The 22,114-nt window shown below is 40.8% G+C and overlaps 1 protein-coding gene across 1 annotated transcript in view; it reads right to left on the bottom strand.

Moving 5' to 3' along the window:
• Positions 1–22,114, bottom strand: part of GRIK2 (glutamate ionotropic receptor kainate type subunit 2) — a 1,085,136-nt gene that overhangs the window by 427,349 nt on the left and 635,673 nt on the right. The window contains exon 10 of the mRNA XM_040428804.1: positions 9,343–9,549. Coding sequence (XP_040284738.1) covers positions 9,343–9,549 — 207 coding nt within the window. The remainder of the gene's footprint in view (positions 1–9,342; positions 9,550–22,114) is intronic.

The following is a 22,114-nucleotide window of genomic DNA, read 5'->3' as shown; positions in this document are numbered from 1 at the left end:
TCTTTGATCCAGGGAGTTATTCTGATTGCCTGATTGGAGTCGGGAAGTAATTTTTTATAACCCTAAAGTGGGGAAAATTGGCTTCTACCTCACAGTTTTTTTTTGCCTTCCTCTGGATCAACTTGCAGGATGACAGGCCGAACTGGATGGACAAATGTCTTTTTTCGGCCTTATTTACTATGTTACTATGTTTTCCATATACCTGCGTCCACAAAATATAGATTGCGGGTTTTGATATTTCTGCTTCAACTAAAAAATTATTGAGGCCTGAAATATATCAGATTCCACAAAATAGTAATAGAGGCTGTACCTCCAGCCACAGAATCCAAAGTTCTTTGCTGTCAGGTGAATGCCTATTGGATAATTTTTGGGACCTATACTGGCCAACAGTTACATATTTATCCTGTGACCGCCTAATATACCTCCAGCCACAGAATCCAAAGTTCTTTACTGTCCGGTGAATTCCTATTGCCTAATTTTTGGGGCCTATACTGGCCGACAGTTACATTTTTATCCTGTGACCGCCTAATGTACCCCCATCCACAGAATCAGAAGTTTTGTGCTGTCAGGTGAATGCCTATTGCCTAATTTCTGGGGCCTGTAATGACCGACAGTTAAATTTTTATCCTGTGACCATCTAATGTACCTCCAGCCACAGAATCAAAAGTTTTTTGCTGTCAGGTGAATGTCTATTGCCTAATTTTTGGGGCCTATACTGGCCAACAGTTACATATTTATCCTGTGACCGCCTAATGTACCTTCAGCCACAGAATCAAAAGTTCTTTGCTGCCAGGTGAATGCCTATTGCCTAATTTTTGGGGCCTGTACTGGTCGACAGTTACATATTTACAACAAGGAAAAAACTTCTGATCAGAAAGACCAGAGTGAGATGCCCGCGCTGGTGAGAGAACTAGCTGAAAAATTTAACCTTCAGTAGAGCATGTAATATGCTTTACATTCAAATAGAGTGGATTCTCTTTTGCCTGTCCGCCAATGGGGGGGAGTGGTGTTATTGTCTTCGTGCCTTCAGTATCCAGCTGAGTGGCTTTTGAACGCTCTTGCTCAACCTTCTAGCACAGCGAAGCTCTGGCCGGCTGCAAACGCTCGTGCGAGGGATCTTGCAGATCCGATACCTGTGACCTTCGGCATGTGACGTCACCGCACTTGCTACAGGTGCCTCCAATAGACAAAAATCCTGGAGGGTTCAAATTTGCAAAAAACTTCCTCAATGCTTCACTGTTTCCTACAGATTTTAAGCAAGATTCAGAGAGAGGTGGAGCTGATGTTTGTGATGACATATTCTCATCGATATTAGATGGTGTGGAAAAGGAGGAAAATCAGAAGACAGAACAAGGGCTCCCACCTGTAGGGCAGGAGAGCTCAGGGGTTGGAAAAGTGGGAATGCCAGAGCTGATTAATTTTCTGTGTTTATGGTCAAATAACCTACAGGAGATTGCAGGAAAGAACAGCAATAATATGCATATTCCCCCCCCCCTCCCCCACACACCTAACCAGTCAAACCTCTTACCAGCAACAGCCTCTGTTTAAATGTGCAGTAAACAATGAAGACCAACTATATAGTGAGGTCTTCATTATGATGCTCCATGTGGCCGTACCCTAAGGCAAAGTTGCTTGGGTATACCTGATTTACTGTATAGGGATTTGTGGTTAATTAATCTGTAACAAATCAAATTTGTCAGCTAATTTTGGCGAAGTTGCCAAATCAATTTTTTCAAAACTTTGCTCATCTCTAGCAAAGGGTGGTAATAGCATAAGATAGATAGATAGATAGATAGATAGATAGATAGATAGATAGATAGATAGATAGATATGTTTTAATGGAGTTTCCTATATTTATCTTATTTCTTATTCTCTGTCCCTTTGGGCAGCACAATGCAATTCTTTTGCCAATTTGGAGTTTAAGGGGAAGCTTTGTTTGTAATACTATCTGCTATCTCTATTACATAACAAAGCCGATCCTGAGCACCAAATAATATTGTGTGTGCATCAGAATTTTAACCCATTTGACATATGCTTGACATGGCTGCTTATACACACACTTCTCTGCTAGGTTTTTAACTAGTCCTACTTTGCATCGTCTTTTGTCACATTCTTAGGTTTTGGCACATTATGTGGTTAAAAACGATACCAGTTCGAAGGTGGTACCCTGTGGCACAATGTGTCACAAACTGGCATCTTATGGTGCATTGTGACATAGTTCCTCTTCAGACTGCCTTACACAAATGAATACACCACTTTTTTTTACAAGAATATCACAGCTTTAGACACAGTTAACAATCCCAATAAATATTGGTCATAAATATGACACAATATTAATATAACAAGTGCACAGTAGTATGGCATAAGATGAACCTATCTTAATATATGTGCCCCATTATTTATGACACTGTGTCAATATAAATATTGAATCTACTCTGCCTATGGATCACATGAATTGGTAGTTTATGCCTGGATGATGCCCATTGACCTACAGCTAAAGTAAGAAAATCACATATAATAAAGCACTGTAAAAATAGATATATTGATCAAGTTATCAGAGGGGCAATATTACAAAGAGCAATATTACGGTTATAATACTTATCAGCATGTGGATTAATACTTTCATTACCAAATTCAATGCACAAATACAGTACGTCACTGCACTAGAGAAGAAAGTCCTTCATTTCTAATAAGATAAGCTGTCTAGAAGTCTGAATATGTTAAACACATCACTGAATTCCTTATATTATGATGCAATCCTTAATTTATTGAACACAGATGTAATTATGTATTGTTTACACAAGTGAGATTAGTTTGACTGGGGACTAGACAATTATCTACTGAATAATCCCTGCTATTCAGCTTAATTACTAAAATAAATATTCTTCCTACTCTAAATCCAGGTTCATGTAAAGATTAAATATGTGTAAAGCTGGGCAGTGAAGAAAAATGCACTAAAAATATTCATCATGTAATTTTCAAACAACCAATTATTTATATACTCTAAAAATCATATATAAAAATTAATGTACGCATATCAATAGTTGAAAAGCTGTAGATGAGCATATGAAATAACAGCATAGTATCCTAGGAATGGTCCATGTATATTAAGAAAGTTGTGATGTTTCAGAACAGCAAATTAACAAGCCAATTATGTAGCTTCTGACCACTTCTAATAAACATAAGAATGTGATAAGACCAATACATGATGGAAATATTAGTGACTAGGCATGGCATTCCATTTCATAGAGCAAAAGGAAGTATTGAATTCATTAACCATAGATGTTTAGCTTGTTGTTAGCTTTACATACTGTATGTTCTTTATGACATGCCTATATTTGAAGTCAGTTTTGCTTGAGTCTGTGTTGGCATACTTTATGCCACATTTATCAAATGTCATATATTTGATAAATTTGTCTTATTCTTAAACCCAACACTTTTGTCTAGAAAAGCTATTCCAGTTTTGCTAATCCACCCTCCTAACTGGAGTGAGACTGCAACTTTTTTAGCGACTTTTTAAAAAAAGTCTCAGTGATAAACCCGGAGTAAAACTCATTAAAGTACTGTAGCTAACCAGACCCACTTTCCCATACTTCAAAACTGGAGTGAGTGGTGTAAAAATGCAAACAGTTTGTGACTCTTTAAAGATAGAATTCTGGAGTAAAGGCCTGATAAAAATCAGGGCCACAGTCTTAAAATATACATGGTCTAATTTTAACATACAATGTCAACTGATGGTCTGGTCTGCGCTAGGGTATGATTAATTTTAGCGGTCTAAAAAGTGGCGAGATGATGAGTGGTACTTATTTATTTTTTTCCGAAGAAACAACTCATATTTATACCATTGTTCAGGCATACTGATAATAAAAGCTTTGAGTGTTTAACAACAGGTATTAGTCTAACTTCATTATTTATAATCTTAACTAAACTTAGTTCTCTCATCCAATTTATGATGCATTCAGAAAGTCTTCAGACCCTTTCAATTTTTTCACATTGTGTTATGTTTTGGCCTTGTGCTAAAATAAGAAATAAATTAGTTTTAGAAATTCTACAAATTTAAGATAGGTCATCAATATCAAATTGGCTGGGGACAATGGACAAAGTTGTAATAATTTTAGGTTATCAATAAAGTTTAGCAAAATGAGTACATATTTTTAAATTATTAAGAATATAATTAAACACACTATATGAAATTAATATGCCTGAAGAAATAGATTCATCTTTTATTATATATATATTTTTTTTAAATCAAACATGAAATTCAAAGCTATAATTATGAATGCAGTTTAATGCAAATTTTTATTTACTATTGCCCTCCTAGGAATATATCCTTCTTTCCAGTGTTTGGATATTTAAATAAGACAAATTAGATGAAACAACATTTGCTAAACAATTTGGTGAAAAAGAAGTTTTACATAATTATTACTGGTGTTTATTTGTTCTTTAAGGAAAATATTAATTTATTAAGTAATGGTTGTTAGTCTAACATGAAACGTTGTCAGAATTCAATGTGAAAAGAAATCAAGATACATGGAAGAAATGTATATTTGTTGAAAAACTGAATATAAGCAAATAAGGTATCTTCTGTTCAAATTGACCTCATTCTCATTAAAAATTTTACCAATTATGTTAATATGGTATATTTTAACACAACAAGCTCCTTCTCCCCCTGGGTGTTGGTGACCTTGCTGATTTCTATTAACAACTTTCTTTGCAGTAGTCATTTCATTCTATTTCTTCCAATGATGTTACTTTTACAAGATGTTTAGTAGATATTTATATTTTTTTTCATGCCCAATGAGAGAAAACAAATACTTGTTAACACTTTCCTTGCAGCCAAGCTCAGTCACTTCAGAATAGGTTTACTGAATAATCACACATTATTTTATCCTGAATGTGATGGGAATCATATTTATTTAATGATTTTCTAAATAGATTGTGCTAATTAGTGTTGAGCGAATCGAAGTCAAAGGAATTGACTTTGATCCAAATTTAAGGAAAAATTTGATGGTAATAAATAAATGTTTCCTAAAATGGCAGTGAAAAAAAATTACATACCCACCTCATATATTTTCTCATGGAGAGTCCATCGTGGCCATCTTGATTGAAGAAACCACACAAAATCTCAGTGATGGCGTCTCCACTCCCATCCAGTGTAATGACATTATCATGTCACCATGTGTGAGATTTTATGTGGTTTCTTCAGTCAAGATGGCCACGTTAACCCCTGACAGGCCTCAATTTTAATTTCAGATGCCGCGATCAGCCATAAACACGGCATCTGAGGGGTTCAATGGTAAGGGGCGTCCCCATCATTGCCCCCGCTACATACAATGGAATGTGATTCATGACAAAGTAATTTGTAACATATCAAATTTCTTTATGAAACTTGGCTTGGCAGCCAAATAAAATCTTTGATAACTTAACTCATCACTAGTGCTAATACATAGGAGTTTATCTGAACAGATAGAGCAGCAGTGTAAAGCAGAAAAGAGGGACAGATGAAGGAATGAGCAGAAATTTGAGCTTCTAACATCATTAGTGAGTCAAAAAGTGGAGTCAGATTTCAATCGACAATGCAGAGTAACCAAGATCAATGATCAAGCCTCTATTCAATGATTCAGAGCTAAAAAAAAAGCAGCTAAGCAGCAATGAAAGAAGACATTAGCGGGCTATTTCCATCTTAGACATTGACAGCATATCGTTGGGATGTGCCATAAATGTCAGATAGGTGTGGGTCCCAACTAGGACCGGCTCCTATACCCTAAACAAGTTCCCCAAAGTGAAGAAGAGCACAGAGTGCAAGAGCAGGCTGGCTCTGCAACTTCTGGCAGTCCAATAGCGGTGAATGGAGAAGTGGCTGTGCACACATAGTACACTCTCTATTCACCACTATGTGCCTTCCAAAAATAGTCGAGCATACTTTCATAGAAGTGAATGGAGAGCACATCTTGCATATACTATATTAATTGCTATTGGACAGCCAGATATAGCCATTAGTGAAGAGCGGGAGGTGCCATATTCGATTTCTACGAAATTTGCGAATATTCGCTAGAATATTCGTCGAATTCGAATATTCGTCATTATTCTAGTTATCGCAATTAATATGCGATTTAAATAATCGCTTATTGCGATTTTAACTTAAGGCAACCTTCCTATTGGTTTAATATCTAGAATTAGCGAAGATGACGAATATGACGAATGTATTCGTCATATTCCTCAAAACGAAGATAACAAAATATTCTCCATCTTCGTTTTAGCTCCATATTCGTCAACTTTGCTAATTCTAGCAATCAAATAGGAAAGTTGACTAGAGACAGCTAAGTTTTAAATTCGCTATGCGATAATATTACTTTGCTTTTTTTTATAAATAGAATAATTAAAATACTTGATAATTATTATAATTATTCTATTTATTAAAAAAAAAAAGCAAAGTAATATTATCGCATAGCGAATTAAACACAGCTGTCTCTATAGTCAACTTTCCTATTTGATTGCTAGAATTAGCAAAGTTGACGAATATGGAGCTAAATCAAAGATGGAAAATATTTTGTTATCTTCGTTTTGAGGAATATGACGAATACATTTGTCATATTCGTCATCTTCGCTAATTCTAACAAGCCAACCATAGTAAATCAGGTCTATGTTGAAATCGCAATGCGATTACTTCAAGTTATATTAATCGCATTGCGATTTCAACTTAGAGCTGTGTTTCTAATGGGTCAGCTTGCTAGAATTAACAAAGTTAACGAATATGGAATATAGCAGTGCTAAGTTGAAATCGCAATGTGATTAATATAACTTGAAGTAATCACATTGCAATTTCAACTTAGCACTGCAATATTCCATATTCGTTAAGGCTACTTTCACACTAGCGTCGGGGCTCCGCTTGTGAGCTCCGTTTGAAGGGTCTCACAAGCGGCCCCGAACGCATTCGTCCAGCTACGTAATGCATTCTGAGTGGACGCGGATCCGCTCAGAATGCATCAGTCTGGCAGCGTTCAGCCTCTGCTCCGCTCAGCAGGCTCGGGTGTCCGCCTGGCCATGCGGAGGCAAACGGATCCGTCCAGACTTACAATGTAAGTCAATGGGGACGAATCCGTTTGAAGTTGACACCATATGGCTCAATTTTCAAATGGATCCGTCCCCCATTGACTTTCAATGTAAAGTCTGGACTGATCCGTCTGAACAACTTTCAGACTTAGAATTTTTTCTAAACTATAATGCAGACGGATCCGTTCTGAACGGATCCAAACGTCTGCATTATAGGAGAGGATCCGTCTGTGCAGACACCAGACGGATCCTCTCTGAACGCTAGTGTGAAAGTAGCCTATCTTTGTTAATTCTAGCAAGCTGACCCATTAGAAACCCAGCTCTAAGTTGAAATCGCAATGCGATTAATATAACTTGAAGTAATCGCATTGCGATTTCAACTTAATTCTCACATCCGACAATACATTCTAGTATGGAGTCGCTCCCATGGTGATGGGGACGCTCCATGAGCACGGAAGTCGGCAGAAGCAGCAACGGGCACTGACTGGAGCAGCCAGGAAGCCAGGAATCCTCAGAACAGGTAAGAACTACTTTTGGGAAGTTGGAAAGAAAAAAATATAACAAGAAAAAAAAAGAAAAAAAAAGAATATTCAAAATAACAAATTTATAGCGCTATATTCAAAATATTCGCGAATTAGCGAAGTGCCGATATTTGCAAAAAAAAATTTGCTATTCGAATATTCGCGCTCAACACTTATAGCCATATGTGTCTGATATGGGCCAATTCCTTTAAAATAGGTTAACCCTTAGGATACTGGAGGTTTTTCATTTTTGTGTTTTCATTTTTCTTCCCTGTCTTCCTGGAGCCATAACTTTTTTCTTTTTCTGTTTACATATCCATATGAGGGCTTGTTTATGTAGGAAAAGTTGTATTTTCTAATTCCACCATTTAATATGGCATACCATGTATTGGGAAACAGGGAAAAAGCCCAAATGGGGTCGAATTGGGGAAAAAAACACAATTCCGCCACAATTTTATGGGTCTTGACACTACGGCATTCGCCGTTGTGGCAAAACTGACCTGTGCCCTTTATTCTTTGGGCCAGTATGATACATTTTTTTGCAGGATGATGTAGTTTTTATTCATACCATTTTGGAGTGTGTTTTTTTATCACATTTTATTAAAAATTTTTGGGTAAGAGAAGCAATGAAAGAATGGCGAAAAGACCATTTTGACACTTTTTTCTGTTATGCCATTTGCCATATTGGAGAAATATTTTTAAATTTTAATAATTCAGGCATTTTTGGACTTGGAGATGCCCATGATGTTTATTTTTTTATTTATTTTTTCCAATTTTTTATTTTTAGTAGCCTCTTTAGGAGATTACCATGTTCACTACTTTTTTTTTCATTGAATATTGTCAAAACCAGTATAGAAATATGTGGATTACTGATTTCTTATGTTGACCTGCTGGCCAACATAGAAATTGTAGCTCTAATATTCTGCATATCTTCAGAGAGACCCAGCCTATTAGAATTTATTACCAGCATCCCCAATCACCGCACGGTGATGCTGGTATTAACCCAGAAGCGCGCTTCTGTGTTTTTCACTTTTTAGATGCTGTAATCACACTTGATCATGGCATCTAAAGGCTATAATGTCCACTATCATCATTATTGCTGGTCATAGACATTAGCCACGGGCCTATGCTGTTTGAAACAGCAGAGACCCGCTGGCCATGGCACCGCTGTTTGTGTGAGCGGGTGCCATGTTTAAAGATTCCACTAGCGCCGTACACGTACAGAGTTGGTAGCGAAGAGATTAAAGTGTAGCAAATAAAAATTGATTTTAAAACCATGGTCTAAATTTACTACTACATGCTATACTTTATGTAAAATACCAAATTTCTTATTTGACATGAAGGGAAAACATTATGTATCATCTGCAGGCGTATTGTGCATTCTAAAATATAACAATGAAAACCAAACAAAACATCACTAGGGATTGAAATGTGTAACTACCACAGTCATTTGGCAAAAATTAAGAATTAAAATATATAATACTATACTGTACTGATGTAGAGTTATTCATAAAGTTTGTATTCTGAAACACATCTGCCTGACACAAAGATCTTAAATTTGGGAAACATTATATATCTTTATAAACTATTGTGCCATATTTCAGGCAAATTCAGAGATTTCTTTAAATGAAAAATTAAACATGAAGTGGGACTGGTGGCTAAATGTCTTTATCTAACCTGAGATTCTGAGAATACAAACATTGAATGACTCACCAGGTTATGTACAGAATATTAAATATGTAAAATGATTATATAAACAAGAACTTACATGATCCATAAGCTCACGAACCATCCCATTCCACTGTTGTGTACTGTCATCCTTGACTCCATATTTTCCATCCTCCACTAATCTAATTTCATATTTAAATCCCAAGATTTCCGATAATTTTTGAAGCAAGTCAATGCAATAGCCTTCAAATCTTTCTTTTCCATATAGTGGTTTATCAGATTTCTTAAACATCACATAAGGTTCTTCCTATAGAATTAAATGTTAAAATGTATAACAATCACTTTTAACAACACACATATCGTAAGTTGGCTCACAAACTATTCTCAGAAATATCAGTGAATAGAGGTAACTGGAGTAATCAAATAGCTTATTTGTTTTTGTTTTTTGTTTTTAATATTTCATTATTAAGGTTAGAAAATTACATAGTTTTTCATAGCACAATAATTTCCTTATTTTCCCTTCTTTTCTTCCCCCCCCCCCACCCCATACATCTGTATACAAATTTATTATTCCATATAGAATGTTTGATATGTTTATATCTTATTCTCCCTCCCAGTCATCCTTGCTTGCTGCTCCCCTTCCCCTGGAAAAAAATATAAAAAAAATAAAATAAAATAAAAAGGTTTCTCTTCCTCTCCTCTCCCCTTCCTCCATCTCCCAACCTCGCCCCCGACCATTTCTTATCTAAGCCATTCATGCCATATTCGGGCAAAACAAAGTTTTTTCTCGTGGGAAATTAGATGGAATTCTTCTATAGCAAGTGACACTCTAGTGGAGTTCACCCAGTTCGCAACCGTAGGTGCTCTATCTCCCCAAAGTCGAATGAAATTTTTCCTAGCTTGGAATAGTAATTTGGCTGCTATGTCTTGCTGTTGGAAATTACCTATTTTATCCGTAGCTCCAAGAATACATATATAAAAATTTATGGGGACTTTAAAGGAATGATACTCCTCTATTCGCATGATCACCTTCTCCCAGTAGTCTAGGATAACAGTGCACGTCCAGAGTATATGAACATCATCCACTCCTTTTTTTCCACATTTTGGACAGCTCAATTCTTTAGATTTATAGTATTTTATTAACCGTTTGGGAGAATAGTATAAGCGATATAGTATGTTAAAGGGATTCTGTCACGACATTTTAGGCCTATAACCTAAACATATGGTTAGGTCCGTACTAATAACCTGAATCCAAAACTGTCCTTATTAAATCTGCCTGTGGCTCTATTAGCACATAAAACTGTTTTTTATAACCTGTTATTCACCTACCTAAGGTGCCCAAGGGGACGTCGCTTCATACAGTGTGCCCGGTTGCACCCATCTCCGTCTGGTGCACAGCGCCGCCTTCCCAGTTGAAATCGCCGCCTTCCTCACCTCAGCCCCGCCTCCGCAATTGTCCGGTCCCTCGGGTTATGCCTAGTGCGCACGCGCGGGATATGGCAGAGGGACCGGATGATTGCAGAGGCGGGGCTGAGGAAGGCGGCGATTTCAACTGGGAAGGCGGCGCTGGGCACCAGACGGAGATGGGAGATATGTCCAGTTTGAAAATCCCATATTTACGCCAGATTCTCTGTTCAATGGTGTTTAACTCAGTCAGATGGAAGTTATCCCATAATAGGGTATCCGTATGAAATCTATCTTTAGTCCATAGTTCTCTGGCTTCCTTCCATGCTTTGAAGATTAATTCCATGATAGGTACCTTGTTGGGCTGCTCTAGCGTTAAAGTTTTTGCCTCAACTATTTGAAACACACTGCAGCAGTCCAACCTTTTATCAAATGCAGCAATTAAAGTCCTATATCTTTGTGAATTACTCCAGGTTATAATGTTTTTAATGTAACCCGAAATGGAGTAAAATTCCACATCCGGGACCGATAGTCCTCTTTCCCTCTCATGGATTTTCAATATTTCTGCTCTGATTCTAGGTTTTTTCCCTCTCCAAATCAAATCCGCTAATAAGCTGCCTATTAATGTAAACATGGCAGTGGAGCTGTGAATTGAAGGGGACATGAACGGCATTTAACGGAGTCAAGAGCGGGATCTCAATAAAAGGAGAAGCGGTGTTGTGGGAGGCGGCAAAGGCTTAAATACGAGGGATTTTTATAAAATACGCAGCAATATACAAGAAGGGAATAAGGAAGGAAATCAATATATTAGAACAGGAGGTCGTGAATTATGAAGAAAAATACATTAAAAACCCAACCGAGCAAAACTATCAAGAATGGTTAGATAAAAAAAAAAAAAAATCAAGGATGATTTGTTCCTTATGGCAGAACAACACAAACAAAATTATGTTAGAGACAATTATATATATATGCACATATACCTGGGAAAAAGTTAGCAGCGTTGATAGCAGCCCAGAGGAAAAAAATCACATTCACTGTTTATTGGATAAACGGGGCCATAGTATTGTTGATCAGCCTACTAAATTAAACCTGATGAAGGAATACTTTGAGGATATATACAGTAGCAAGATCAATAAAAATATGGTGGAAATACGAAAATTTCTGGAAAAAACCACGATAAATTCACTGACATCAGATCAGAGGGAAAGTCTGGATAGCCCCATAAGTGTTGCGGAAGTGGAATTTTTTTTTGCGAAGATCACAAAAAAAAAGGCTCCAGGAATAGATGGCATCACGTTTGAAATATACGCACAATATAAAGAAATATTAATACCCAAACTGCTTGCTGTCTGGACTGCCTCAAGGGAATCTGGGAGGCTACCAGATTACCTAAGGGAAGCCTAAGTTACACTTATCCTAAAGCCTGAAAAAGATCCATGCCTACTAGACTCATACCGCCCCATCTCACTAATCAACACTGACAATAAAATATTAGCTAAGACCCTTGCAGATAGACTCAAGCAGGTAATTACGACACTTGTGCATGAGGATCAGTCGGGATTCGTTCCAGGTAAAACGACAACTGACAATATTATGAGACTATTCGTGAACACCCAGCTAGAACCCACTAACAGCGGGGAACGTATGATAGTTACAATTGACGCTTCGAAAGCATTTGATACCATAGTGGCCTTTGTTTATCTCGACACCACAGAAAATGGGCTTTGGAGACAACTTTGTTTCATGGGTCCAGTTACTGTATACAGACGCTACCGCAAGGGTAGTGGTGAATGGGGAACACTCAGATAGTATACAAATTAACAGAGGGGTCCAACAGGGCTGTCCCCTCTCTCCTATGCATTTTGCCTTAGCCCTTGAACCTTTGGCCAATATGATTAGGCAGGATAAAGAAATAGTGGGGTTCCGGTTTGGTGGTCACGAAGAAAAAATAGCCTTATATGCAGACGACATTATGCTGTTTGTGGGTGCGCATGAATCACTAACCAGAATACTGCAGATATTGGATAAATATAGTAAGCATGCTGGACTTAATATAAATTGGTCTAAATCTGCTTGTATCCCGATTGACCCTCTAAACGACTTTGTACCAGGTCCTCTGGAAATAAAAACTGCACAAGAACCGGTAAAATATTTGGGGATCCAGATAACCCCCAATCCTAAAGACTATGTCCAATTTAATATTATACCCCTAATAAAATAGACATCTGGAAAAAAACTCCATATCTCAATGGCAGCCCGTATTTCACTAGTGAAAATGTGCTTATTACCTTCGATCAATTATATTTTGTGGAATGCTGCTACAACAAATAGCTTATTTGTAATTGACTTTTTTTGAACAAACCTTTCCAATTGTGCTGCAATTTTTTGCCTTTACATCTGCAGGTGCAATTTTTTAGAGTGCCTTCTATTGTTATGTTGTTTTTATACACAAGAATAGTTTTGTTTGATAAAAAAAATAATAATATTATGCTTGAAATGTCCCAGAATAATTTTTATGGAATTGTGTACTTTATATTGCAGTGAATTGTCGCATTGCATGTTTTCGTCTTTTCATGTTGTTCCTTGCCACAGCAATGTGCTCCTGCGGTTTGGTGTGCTGACTGACCCCCTTTTTTGGTTTTTCTTTGCAGTTTGTACTGGAGGTGTGGCTGCCTCCCCAGTCATGCACTCCTGACCACCCTGTCTGCCTTACAGGCTGATTTTAATTAGTGTCAGTACATAGTCAGGCCTGCTCCCCTTCACTCACTGAAGCCATTGCACCAGGAGTGAGATAGTTTGTTGACTCTCACTGCAACCCTTGGTATCCATTGGCGGCGGTGGTGTTGTGGAGTGGGCCTGCTGTGTAACCTACACTCCCTGAAGTGTATGGTAGCCGTCATGGCGCCTAACAGGTAGAATTTAGCGTAGGAACCCGTCTAATAGAGATTGCCTTGACGTTCGGCAGACGGGCTCAGATTATTTTGTACAAAACGATTTGCCAAGTATCTCTCACTTATAGTGTAGCACTTGTAATTTTTATGCAATTTTGTACTTTATATTGCAGTGAATTGTCGCATTGCATGTTTTTGTCTTTCCAGAATAATACAATGTCACATTGTGGAATGCGTGCTCAGAATCTGCCTCCCATTCTATTCATTGAGAATTTGCGCTGCTATTTGCTAATTATTTCTGTGCATATCTTTTCTTGACCCTGCTCCTGCTTGGAAACCACCCTGTGGTTTTAAACGCGCTTAATGGGGCTAAATCAGATAGATCTGTGGCATCTGAGCGTCAGTTATGTGAACCTACCATTAGTAAATATATATAATATATAAATATAAAATAGCAAAATAAACATAAGTGGTCCACTAGTAAGTGTGGTTGATAATTAGTAATGGATAATCTTTGCCCTCCATCGACCTTACTAAACAAAGCAAATCTGCAGTCAGAATTTAGTAGTGATATGTATATCCTCCCATTTACAGTGGTCATATCATGATTGATTTACAAAATGAAAATCAAACATCATATAGTAATTGGAAATTTCTTTCTAACAAAGCTAGAACCAGCCCTGCACCTAACAGGGATCTCCCCATTCAATGCTCCAACTGTTTAGATTTATTTCAGGCTGGGAGCTCAGGGGACATGTCCTTTCTGCTGCAGCTCTTTCCCTCTAACTGCCACAGCTTCCAACAGAATATGTTATAGGCAAATGGATATTTGCCGCATTTGTGTGAGGGGAGGCGGGGCTATACTGCTTATAAGCTGCAGCCTCCTCCTCACCTTACCGGCGGCTCGTTTCTGCGTCACTTCTGGGCGCCTGTACGCACGTGAGTATATGGTCTCTGCCTCTCATTGGCATCAATGTCTACATCCCAGCGTTCACGTCTTCCAGCGGTAAGATCGGGGCCTTGCGGCTTCATTCCTGTGCAGGGGGGGAGGGATCGGCACTGACACGCCGCACGTTGTTACCTGCACGTCTCGGCAGGCAGCAGAGCCGGCTTCCATGTGTTCAAAGCCGCGCTCTGCTGCCTTAGGTTGTCCCAGCATGCCATCTGCTGGTCGGCGGTGTTATTACAGCTTACATTTGCCTGTCATGTCTTGATACATTCTGGTTATAGTTGTGTAGTATTACAGTGGTAAAAAAAAAAAGGGGGGGGGAAAGGCGTGTTACAGAAAAAAAGAAAAAAAAGAATAAATGAAAGGGGTTAAAAATAATGAGTGTTTTATATGTATATCCGGTATTGTTACATCATAGGACGGGGCAGTACATAGGCTATCTTTAGTCCCATCAGGCTTATGTCTGGCTGCACAGGGACCTTGGTTGCATTGCTTTTCCTGATTCATGAATGTAAGTGACTTACTGCGGTCTTTCTTCCTCTCAGTCTGGCCGGCGGTGTGTCGGCTCCTTTAGGTAAGGGAGCACCACCGCTCCGGAACGCTTCTGCTGGCAGCATCGGCTCCCCACGCGGCAGTATCTCAGGTTGCAGGAGTCAGTGTGACTCCGCTCTCGACACATTGTAATGTATCGTAGTGAGGCAGTGGTGCATGCAAGGCTGTTTTGCTTCTGGTAGGCTCTTGATTCATCTGGTCTGCTGGAGCCTCCAGGCAGCAGGTGATAGTGGTTCAAAGGGGAAAAAAATTATAATTGGGTGTGGGTTAAAAAAAAAAAAAAAAGTGTCCGTTTAATAAAAAAAAAAAAAAAGAAAATAAGAAAAATCGGCTCCCCACGTGGCAGAATCTCAGGTTGCAGGAGTCAGCACGACTCCGCTCTCGACACATTGTAATGTATAGCACTGGCCGCTGAGGCAGGGGTGCATGCAAGGCTGTTTTGCTTCTGGTAGGCTCATTAATCATCTGGTCTGCTGCAGCCTCCAGGCAGCAGATGATAGTAATAAAAAAAAAAAAGTGGGAGTTTGGGTTAAAAAAAAAAAAGGGGCAGTTTGAAGAAACAGAAAATCTAATACAACTCTTTAAGGTTCTGCAGCGTGTGTCGCAAGTTGATTGCCCATCATCTTCTCTAGTGGGGTCATCTCAAGCAGTGCGCTACTTATCAATTATTGGGTCAATTGTCTACAGGTTTTTCTTTCATATATTATTATTATTATTTATTATTAAAGCGCCATTCATTCCATAGCGCTGTACATATGATAAGCGGTGCACATACATAATACAGACAATTGCACTAATCATAAACAAGACAAGTTACAAACTGGTACAGAAGGAGAGAGGGCCCTGCCCGTGAGGGCTTACAATCTACATGGTATGGGAGAAGGACACAGTAGGTGCGGGTGAAGCTGGTCATGGCGGTATAGAGGCAGCAGGGTCACTGGTTGTAGGCTTGTCTGAAGAGGTGGGTTTTCAGGTTTCTTTTGAAGGATTCCAATGTAGGTGAGAGTCTGATATGTTGGGGTAGCGAGCTCCAGAGTATGGGGGATGCACGGGAGAAATCTTGGAGTCGATTGTGGGAAGAGGCGATAAGAGGAGAGTAGAGAAGGAGGTCTTGTGAGGATCGGAGAGTGCGTGTGGGGATGTATCGGGAAAGTAGCTCCGAGATGTAGGGAGGGGACAGGTTATGGACGGCCTTGTATGTATTTGTTAGTACTTTGAAGTGAATTCGCTGGGCAATGGGGAGCCAGTGAAGGGATTGGCAGAGGGGAGAGGCAGAGGAATAATAGGGTGAGAGGTGGATTAGTTGGGCAGAAGAGTTGAGGATAGTTTGGAGGGGTGCGAGAGTACTAGATGGAAGGCCACAGAGGTCTAGGCGGGAGATAATGAGGGCATGTACAAGAATTTTCGCAGATTCAAAGTTAAGGAAAGCACGGATGCGGGAGATGTTTTTGAGTTGGAGGCGGCAGGTGGTGGAAAGAGCTTGGATTTGCGGTCGGAAGGAAAGTGCAGAATCAAAGGTCACTCCAAGGCAGCGGACTTTGTTGACCGGGGAGAGTGTTCAGCCATTGATCATGATAGATAGGTCTGCTGAGGGGGTTGAACAAGATGGGGGAAAGATTATAAATTCTGTCTTATCCATGTTAAGTTTTAGAAAGCGAGAGGCGAAGAAGGATGATATAGAAGATAGACATTGTGGGATTCGTGACAGTAAGGTGGTGATGTCTGGACTAGAGAGGTAGATTTGTGTGTTGTCAGCGTAGGAGTGATACTGAAAGCCATGGGACTCTATGAGCTGTCCCAGGCCAAAAGTGTAGATAGAGAAGAGCAGGGGTCCTAGGACAGAGCCTTGCGGGACACCAACAGAGAGGGAATGAGACGAGGAGGTGGTGCGAGAGTGGGAGACGCTAAACGTCCGGTCTGTGAGGTATGATGTGATCCAGAAGAGGGCCAGGTCGGTGATGCCAAGAGATGAGAGAGTTTGCAACAGAATGGAGTGGTCAACAGTGTCAAAGGCAGAGGACAGGTCAAGGAGAAGGAGGACAGAGTATTGTTTCTTGGTTTTGGCTGTCAGCAGGTCATTGGTGACTTTGGTAAGGGCAGTCTCGGTCGAGTGGTGGGGTCGGAAGCCAGATTGTATGCGGTCAAAGAGGGAGCAGGAGGAGAGGTGGGAGGACAGTTCTGAATGGACATGTTGTTCAAGTAGCTTTGAGGCATACGGAAGAAGTGATATGGGGCGATAACTGGACAAATATACAGTGGGGGAAATAATTATTTGACCCCTCACTGATTTTGTAAGTTTGTCCAATGACAAAGAAATGAAAAGTCTCAGAACAGTATCATTTCAATGGTAGGTTTATTGTAACAGTGGCAGATAGCACATCAAAAGGAAAATCGAAAAAATAACTTTAAATAAAAGATAGCAACTGATTTGCATTTCATTGAGTGAAATAAGTATTTGAACCCCTACCAACCATTAAGAGTTCTGGCTCCCACAGAGTGGTTAGACACTTCTACTCAATTAGTCACCCTCATTAAGGACACCTGTCTTAACTAGTCACCTGTATAAAAGACACCTGTCCACAGAATCAATCAATCAAGCAGACTCCAAACTCTCCAACATGGGAAAGACCAAAGAGCTGTCCAAGGATGTCAGAGACAAAATTGTAGACCTGCACAAGGCTGGAATGGGCTACAAAACCATTAGCAAGAAGCTGGGAGAGAAGGTGACAACTGTTGGTGCGATTGTTCGAAAATGGAAGGAGCACAAAATGAACATCAATCGACCTCGCTCTGGGGCTCCACGCAAGATCTCACCTCGTGGGGTGTCAATGGTTCTGAGAAAGGTGAAAAAGCATCCTAGAACTACACGGGAGGAGTTAGTTAATGACCTCAAATTAGCAGGGACCACAGTCACCAAGAAAACCATTGGAAACACATTACACCGCAATGGATTAAAATCCTGCAGGGCTCGCAAGGTCCCCCTGCTCAGGAAGGCACATGTGCAGGCCCGTCTGAAGTTTGCCAATGAACACCTGAATGATTCAGAGAGTGACTGGGAGAAGGTGCTGTGGTCTGATGAGACCAAAATAGAGCTCTTTGGCATTAACTCAACTCGCTGTGTTTGGAGGAAGAAAAATGCTGCCTATGACCCCCAAAACACCGTCCCCACCGTCAAGCATGGGGGTGGAAACATTTTGCTTTGGGGGTGTTTTTCTGCTAAGGGCACAGGACAACTTATTCGCATAAACGGGAAAATGGACGGAGCCATGTATCGTGAAATCCTGAGCGACAACCTCCTTCCCTCTGCCAGGAAACTGAAAATGGGTCGTGGATGGGTGTTCCAGCACGACAATGACCCAAAACATACAGCAAAGGCAACAAAGGAGTGGCTCAAGAAGAAGCACATTAAGGTCATGGAGTGGCCTAGTCAGTCTCCGGACCTTAATCCAATCGAAAACCTATGGAGGGAGCTCAAGCTCAGAGTTGCACCGAGACAGCCTCGAAACCTTAGGGATTTAGAGATGATCTGCAAAGAGGAGTGGACCAACATTCCTCCTAAAATGTGCGCAAACTTGGTCATCAATTACAAGAAACGTTTGACCTCTGTGCTTGCAAACAAGGGTTTTTCCACCAAGTATTAAGTCTTTTTTTGTTAGAGGGTTCAAATACTTATTTCACTCAATGAAATGCAAATCAGTTGCTATCTTTTATTTAAAGTTATTTTTTCGATTTTCCTTTTGATGTGCTATCTGCCACTGTTACAATAAACCTACCATTGAAATGATACTGTTCTGAGACTTTTCATTTCTTTGTCATTGGACAAACTTACAAAATCAGTGAGGGGTCAAATAATTATTTCCCCCACTGTATGCGTCCATAGGTTCGTGGCTCCTTCTATCCACCCGGTGCACGGCTTCGTACCAGCAGATGCAGCTATTCTTAGTAGACACATTTAGCATCAGGGTCAAAGTAAGCTATTGGGCATTACGGGAGTAGATTTAAGACTAGGGGGTTGATACAGTTGCTAATACTCAGTTTTTAACATGTTCAGCTACGTTCAGTCATTTAATCAGCAAGGTAGCGGTTGGCAAAAAAAAAAAGGAAAAATATATATATACAGTATATAAAAAAAAAAAAACTTAAGTCCTGTCACGTTTACAGGCATGAATTCGATACGTCTGTCATGTTTACAGACACGTTTAAGTCCTGTCACGACTACAGGCATCAATTCGATACGTCTGTCACGTCTACAGACACGTTTAAGTCCTGTCATGACTACAGGCATCAATTTGATACGTCTGTCACGTCTACAGACACGTTTAAGTCCTGTCACGTCTACAGGCATCAATCCAATACGTCTGTCACGTCTACAGACACGTTAAGTCCTGCCACGACCACAGGATACGGTCCTACACTGTATGCCTCGTCCACTCTCATGTCTCAGTCTACACTCGTTCGCGGCTTGCAAGGCTACTTTGGTCACATTCTATTCTGCTATGTACACATCTTCCCATATTCAGTCACTTCGGTGAAGGGGTGCTCCGCATACTGGACGGCATCTCGTGTGCTGGTACGGTGGTTCTTGGCACATCGGTGGTCCGTGATAATGGTGAATGGCACAAACTGGTGTTGGGTATTCATCTTCTGCATTAATCATGTTGTGTTTTAGTAGGATGTCTCAAGAATCATTGATGGGCGATACATCATCATCCCGTGGGAGCGTGGTGTCACATTCTGTAAGAGACTCCACACCATCATTAAGGTCATGGACTGTGCCCAAGTTCATGGCAGAGTTATCCAAAAGAGGCATTTCATTGCCAGCTTCTGCAAGGAAGGCGGAACTGTTCCGTCTTCTGTCTTCAGTTCCAGAGGTCCAAAATCCGCAGGTGGTGTCCATGGACACTATTCAGACCTCGCTTACGCAACTGCACGCGGCCATCAACTCCATGGCGTCATCAATGTTGAACTTTCAGGCCAGGCTAGAGTCGGTCGAGGCAGGCGATACAGCTGCCCATTTGGTGTGCCAAAGTCCGAAAGGTTCTTCTAGCCTCCAGGCTAGTGTTACTGGTGGGTCAGGTTCTGTACCCCCTATCGCACCGTTCCACTTCGTTCCAGCCAACATTCGACAGGAAATAATTGACGGCAAGGACGTGAACCCAGCGTCCCTCATAACAGCCCATGAGGCGCCAGACAACAAGACCATAGTCCGTGGGGAGGTCACAGTGGTCCCCAAATCCAAGGACGTGAGGTTGAATAGAAACTCAGCATACCAGAGTTTGTCTAAGCCTTTAGTCTGTACAGGGATGTTGTCTTATCCTGTTAGGGTCCCATCCACATGCAGACTGGGTACAGTATGTTATCAATGGTCTTTCCGCAGGTTTCCATACAGGGCTATCGGCTCTTCTCTTTTTGCAGGTCTCTCCACAAGCAGACCACGTACCATCACCAGTGCCCAGGCTCGACCAGCTAGTGATGGACTAACGGTTCATCTCGCCACCGCCAGGTCCCTTATGACTAAAGCCCTGTCCTATAACACCCTGAGGATATATAAAAAGGCATGGACCTCGTTCTGTAATTTTAATAGAACCCATTCTTCGGCAGGAGTGGGCAACATCTCTTACCTACTGGCTTTTGCCGCATTTTTTGCCACTCTCACCACAAGCTGTCATTTAGCACTATTAAGTCATACCCGGCTGGGATTCAACATCATTTGTATCTACGGCATCCTAATCAACCCTCCTTGTTTTCAGCCCATCCAATTAGAATGCTACTGAAGGGTATCCAGAAGGGGTCCGCTTTGGCCCGCGCTACACGACAGCCATTTACAGGGTCAATGTTCAGATTGCTTTCAGATAAACTACGCAAAACCCCTTCTGTAAGCACACTAGTTTATTGATCAAGACAACCATGTACCTAGCCTTTTACGGCTTCCTCAGACCAGGCGAGTTCACCTGCGCCACAACATGCAAGAGCTATCTGAGGAAGGATCAGCTGTCATGGGATGGGTCATGCTAAGTTCTTACTTTAACATCCACAAAGACGGCCCGAGTGGGTCAGCTCACAGAGGTTAGATACTTCCCTACTGGTAATAAGTGGTGCCCAGTTATGGCAGTGCAGGATTGGACGTGCTTTACCAAAGCAACCCCAGGGGATGCTCTTCTGCTAAGGATGGGTATTGCGCCTTTGAGTTGTCAGAACTTTCTCAAATTCATCTGAATATTATTGAGGAATGTTGGGGTCAGTCCCAGTTCCATCACAGGGCATTGTTTTCGCACTGGTGCGGCTTCGCCGCCTCCAAGCACATCGTCTCACTGCATGTTATTAAGAAGTTAGGCAGATGGAAGTCGGCTTATGCACGATATATACCAAATCCGCAGTGTGAAATGTTTAATGCTTTCAGGAATCTGGTATTTTAATTTTGTTAATAACACTATTGCCCTGAGCTATGTTTGTTATTTTTGGCCCCTTTAGCCTACCCTCCGTACAGCAGTCTCGGCATACCCCTACTGCTTAGCATAGTAGGTAGGTAGGTAGGCGTACTCATCCCGAGCCGACCCGAATACAAGTTATAGGCAAATGGCTATTTGCCGCATTTGTGTGAGAGGAGGCGGGGTTATACTGCTTATAAGCCGCAGCCTCCTCCTCACCTTACCGGTGGCTCGTTTCTGCCCCACCCTCCCAAGTCCCATTTTATTCTAACTACTCAATGGGGTGGGCCCCTTTAGCCTACCCTCGTACAGCAGTCTCGGCATACCCCTACTGCTTAGCATAGTAGGTAGGTAGGCGTACTCATCCTGAGCCGACCCGAATACAAGTTATAGGCAAATGGCTATTTGCCGCATTTGTGTGAGAGGAAGCGGGGTTATACTGCTTATAAGACACAGCCTCCTCCTCACCTTACCGGCGGCTCGTTTCTGCCCCACCCTCCCAAGTCCCCTTTTATTCTAACTGCTCAATGGGGTGGGCCCCTTTAGCCTACCCTCCGTACAGCAGTCTCGGCATACCCCTACTGCTTAGCATAGTAGGTAGGTAGGCGTACTCATCCCGAGCCGACCCGAATACAAATAGCTGGTAAC

Source organism: Bufo bufo, chromosome 4 (assembly GCF_905171765.1).
Source record: "Bufo bufo chromosome 4, aBufBuf1.1, whole genome shotgun sequence".
NCBI lineage: Eukaryota > Metazoa > Chordata > Amphibia > Anura > Bufonidae > Bufo > Bufo bufo.
This window is presented reverse-complemented; position numbering and strand designations above follow the sequence as displayed.